This window comes from Bos mutus, chromosome X (assembly GCF_027580195.1).
Source record: "Bos mutus isolate GX-2022 chromosome X, NWIPB_WYAK_1.1, whole genome shotgun sequence".
In the NCBI taxonomy this organism is placed as follows: Eukaryota; Metazoa; Chordata; class Mammalia; order Artiodactyla; family Bovidae; genus Bos; species Bos mutus.
This window is the reverse complement of record NC_091646.1, coordinates 105,931,337-105,936,533: the sequence shown is the minus strand read 5'-3', so window position 1 is coordinate 105,936,533 and position 5,197 is coordinate 105,931,337. Positions and strand designations below refer to the sequence as shown.

The window sequence follows — 5,197 nt, the reverse complement described above, 5'->3', positions numbered from 1 at the left end:
AGGAAGGACAGGACTATAGGCCTGTACAGGATCTCAAGCTAGTCAACCAGGCTACTGTGACTTTATACCCCACTGATCCAAACCCCTATACCTTACTTAGCCTCCTCCCGCTGAGGACTAAAGTTTATACTTGCCTAGATCTCGAGGATGCCCTCTTCTGCATATGCCTCGCCCCAGCATCACAGCCCATCTCTGCCTTTGAATGGGAAGATCCAGTCGGGGGCACCAAGCAACAGCTCATCTGGACTCCCCCACAAGGGTTTAAGAACTCCCCAGCCATCTTTGGGGAAGCCTTGGCTTCTGACCTGAACTCATTCCATCCGAAGAGTATGGATGTTGGCTCACTACAGGGCTCTGTAGGATGACCAGCTGCTGGCAAGCGAGACCAAGGAAAAATGCTGAAATTAAGACAAAAGCACTGCTCCAACTGCTGATGGAAACAGCAGGTTCCCAGATGTCGAAGAAGAAGGCCCAGATCTGCAAGGAGGAGGTAAGGTATCTGGGGTTTGTTTTAAACAAGGACACAAGGTTCCAGACCCTAGTTGGGTCCTGTATACTGATACACTAGCCTGATAAAACAAAATACAATGGCTGTCAGGTTAGCCAAAGTAGAAGGGGCCATCAAGACTGAAAAGGATGGTGGGAATTGCCAAGTGGCAAATTATTGGTACTGGAGGAGCTGGCACACAATCTGGTAAGCCAAACACACCAAGCGACCCACCTAGGCCATGCTGCCTGCTCACAGCTAAGTTAATGCTGCCTCTCTTCCCCATTCAGACAAAACCTCCGGGTATTTAGCTGAAAGGCACGCTGCCCTTTGAACACCTGGGAGTGGACTTCACTAAAATGAAACCTCACCGACACTACTGTTACCTGCTGGTCACGGTGTAGATGCGTTCTCGGGATGGGTAGAAGCTTTTCCTACCTGGACTGAAAGAGCATCAGAAGTAGCCCAGTGCCTGCTTGGAAATAGTTCCCAGATTTGGACTTCCTACCAGCATTGGTTCGGACAATGACCCGGCTTTTGTAGCTGATTTAGTACAACAAATAATCAAAACTTTAAACATCAAATGGAAACTGCACACTGCATATAGGCCCAGAGTTCTGAGATGGTGGAAAGAACCAACCAGACGTTAAAGAGACTCTCTCAAGTGGATCATAGAGACTGACTGTCTGGGTGGACTTGCTTCTGACGGCTCTGCTCAGACTCAGGATGACCCACAGTCCCAAGGCTATTCTGCATACAAAATTGTGTGTGGGAGGCCCCTCCCATAATAAAACAGTGTCAACAAATTTGCCTCAGATAAGGGGAGATGAGATTTCACAGCAGATGAAACTGGGTAAGGTAATAAATCAGGTAACTAAGTTTGTACAAGAAAGGGTGCCATTCCCCCTTGGGGAACAGATTCATGAGTTTGTTCTGGGGACCAAGTATGGGTCAAAGATTGGAAACATGATTTTCTCGCCCCTTGGTGAAAGGGCCCTTATGTTATTCTAACTACCCTACTGCAGTTAAAGTTGAAGGTGTTGTCCTTGGATCCATCATACGAGGCTGAAGAGAACATACCACACAGACCCAAAAAACGCTGAGTGGACTGCACAGAGGAAACCCGCTGACCCCTGAGAGACTAAGACCATCCTTAAAAGAAGAAAAGAAGATCCTGGACAAGCCCCCTTCAGGATGAAGCCACACAATCAACTCCTGCTGCTTGGCCTCATCAACGTGATTTTGAATCTAACTTCCGTTTCAACTCAGGACAATATTTTTCAGATGGGGACATTCCTATGCAGACTTCATAACACTTCCAACTGCTGGGTGTGCCCTATGCCTCTGTCAGTGATGGATGGACTTCCTGGTCAGTGTCACCACTCTGCCAAGGATTTTAAACCACTCTGCTCTTTCTGGAATGACAAAATGACTTTCCTCTCTTTGTCAATCATAACCTCTCCTTGCTGTCTTGGTGGAAGACCTATATTCAATAGACTCGGGTCATGTGGTTACATTTGATATAAATGCCAGTGTAACAAAAAGCCTAACCTACTTTTGTAAATCTACCCTATAGCCCTGGTAAATCTACCTTATTTACATGCTAGGTGGACAAGATCCATGTTTCAATGATATGTGTATATTGCTGCCTTATTCAGATCCTCTATAGGGACAACAGATATCATGATTAAAGTAGAGGCCTTGACTAATTTCACAAAACAGGCCCTCCTAGATAGAACAAAAAGAGGTTAAAATGAAGAGCAAATCCAAATGAGAAAAGGGTAATTCATAATAGAATGACTTTGGACATACTCACAGCTGCTCAAGGAGGGACCTGTGCTATAATTAAGGTTGAATGTTGTGTATACATTCCTGACTTATCTGGCAATGTATCGACTGCTTGAGATGACATGAAAAAACAGGTAAAAACAATGTCAAATGAACATTCCTTTCTGGACTTTGGTCCTATCTTGGGTAAAGGGCGATTGGTGGAAAACTATATTTACCACTGTTATAGTTGCCTTGATAGTTCTGCTCTGTGGACCCTGAATTTTACAATGTATTATGAACTTTGTAACCCAAAGGTTGATGTCATTCTCCCAAATTGGTGGTCAGAGAGCCAGGGTGCAATATATCCCTACGAATGATGCTCATAATATGAGTTAAGAGCATCAGGAGGGGGGAATGAAGAAGGAATTCATAGTACCTGGACTCCGTCTTAGGCCTGTTCATGCTGATCATGCTCAGCCACCTTTCCAATGGACTCTGAACTCTGTGTTTAGTGCCTATGAAAACAACAACAGAAGGATAAGACCCCCTCCAGACCAGGGAACCTTGAAGATCATATCTAGGTTACTCATCGCCTCAGAGAAACATACACTAATCACCCCTTCCTCCAGACAGGCCATAAGTTTTTCTGTATCTATCAGAGTGTAACCTCGGGTTTATTGATTATTAACTAACTGTTTGACTGTTTGAGCACATGAGCACAGAACGTGAATGATGTGGTTATTGAGATTGTATTTTCTTGGTTTATGTAAAGTCTCAAGGAATTTGGAGTGGTGGGTTCAGACATGTACACATGAGGTATAAAAAGATTTTCACAAAAACTGGTCAGGGTCCTTGGCTAAGAGGAGACTCTGCGTTGGGCCCACTGGTGTAATAAACTGCACTCCACTATCTGCACTGTCCTTCTGAGTGAGTTTGTTTCCCGGAATGCGGGGCTACAACATTTGGTGCAGGGGCCGGTAACTCCTCACTTTGAGGAGACAAGTCCCATTTGGGACTACTCCGAGGCTTTGCAGCTTGAATCTTCTAGAGGGGGGCAGATGCCTTGCCCTTCTGGAAGGATTCTGCATCTCAACGCCTGGACCTTTCATGTTAGCAGGTAGTGGACAGTAGCAGGGAAACTGAGCGCTCAGGTGAGGAGGAACCCAGGTGGAAGAGGGGGCCTGATCACCTCCCTGGGAGGGACTAGCGGGGACCCACAGGACCTGGAATAGGCAGGCGGCGATTCCTTGGTACACAGGTCAACGAGCGTGTGAGGGCTTAGGAAGGGAATTTGCCAAGGTCCTTAAGGAGGTGTGTCCACGCCGTCTCAGGGAAAATTATTACCAGCGATCGCCAGGGCATTTTTAGGATAGGAAATGGGTTCTTGTATGTTCATATTCTGCCCTCCCCCAGGAGGTGTCCCGTCTGCTGTGAAATGCTTGACCCCCTCAGAATTGTCAGGCTAGAAGAAGGGGGATACATAAGTGAGTATGAACTGGCTTTTCCGGAGACGGCCTGGGACATGGGATATTTAACCCATCTATGTTTTCATCTGCACCTGATCAAATCCACCAAGGCAGAATGGACTTTAAGGGAGAAACAGCCTTGGACCATGTGGTGTTCTGGTTCGGCCTTGCTGACCGGCAGGTGAAGACACGCCGATCCCCCTTCTCCCTCTGGGATCTGGCAGGATTTGGACAAGGATGACCTGCCCCTTCCCGATACTGGAACGAGGCAGAATGGCCCAGTTTCCACCAGGATTGAGTGGAAATATCTGATCCAGGGCCAGGGGTACCTGCAGAAGCCGCTGCTCCTCAGAACAAAAAAGGAAAAGTAGAAGAAAGTCCACCTCGGTAAGCAAGATGGGGGAAGTGAATCTAAGGCAACTGTTTGGAGTTCAACTATTAAAAATTTTGAGAAGGGAAAAGATGAGGAGACTATGGGGTGAAGATGAAGCTCTAACCTCCTCCACATACTCTGAGGTCAAATGGCCCTCTACGGGGAGCAGGATGGCCACCCTTGAGTTCCATGAACTCAAAAATAGTGGAAGCAGTCTATTCAGTAGTCACTGGAGAGCCAGGACACCTGGATCAATATCCATATATTGACTCATGGCTAGGGTTAGCTCAAGACCCTCCTACTTGGACAAGGTTCTGTATCCAGAAGGGAGGGAAAATATTAATGGCACAAAAACCTCTGATGATAAAAGGAAATTCTACAGGATTTGGACGGGTCCCAACGACCTGACCCTCCCCATACTGGATAATGATGAGCCTGCCTCCCAGTGCTCCACCAGGACCGGAGGCCGCCTTAATGCCCAATCCAGGCCAGGTGAAGTCCTGCAGCAGCCGCTGCTTCTCCATCAGCTCTCCCGGGTCGTAGGGCTGCCACCAGAGATCAGCAGGCCCAGATCCTGGGTGACAGAAGCCTCTGACCAACACTTCCAGGATCCAGCTCCAGCCAAACTGCCTGCTATACCTGTCTCTCCTGGTCAGTACTGACAAGAATGGGAGGGAGACGTTGGAATTAAGCAGAAACTGTGAAGAGAGCTGAGGGAATGAAAGAGAACAGACAAGAGATTTGAATGCTAGCTGCTGCTCTGGGAATTCCTCTATCTGGGCCCTCCTGAAAACCCTCTGCCCCAGGGACAGGACGGTCCTTCAACTGGTCCCAACGAGGCCCTGGGCCCCATTACAGCCAGATGGGCAGTGTGCCCAGTGCCAAGCTTTGGCCACTGGAAGAATGGAGGCCCTAAGGCAAGAAAGAAGAGGAAGCTCCCGAAGAGCATGGGGCTTGCTGACTTGGAAATTAAATAGGGCTGCTGGGGCTCAGAGATATCAGGTCCCCAGGCTGGCCCATGGTAACCCCAGTGAAAATGGGGACCAAAACAGGCACTTCATGGTGGATACAGGAACAGAACTGTCGGCAGTAACAAAACCT

At 47.8% G+C, this 5,197-nt stretch overlaps 1 protein-coding gene across 1 annotated transcript; it reads left to right on the top strand.

Annotated features, from left to right (window-relative positions):
* The first annotated feature begins 361 nt into the window (after positions 1 to 361).
* LOC102278571 (endogenous retrovirus group PABLB member 1 Env polyprotein) lies at positions 362 to 2,653 on the top strand. The gene is given in 5 exon segments (XM_070366611.1): positions 362 to 490; positions 1,406 to 1,472; positions 2,064 to 2,264; positions 2,267 to 2,426; positions 2,428 to 2,653. Coding segments are annotated over 5 exon segments (783 nt in total).
* Positions 2,654 to 5,197: the final 2,544 nt, after the last annotated feature.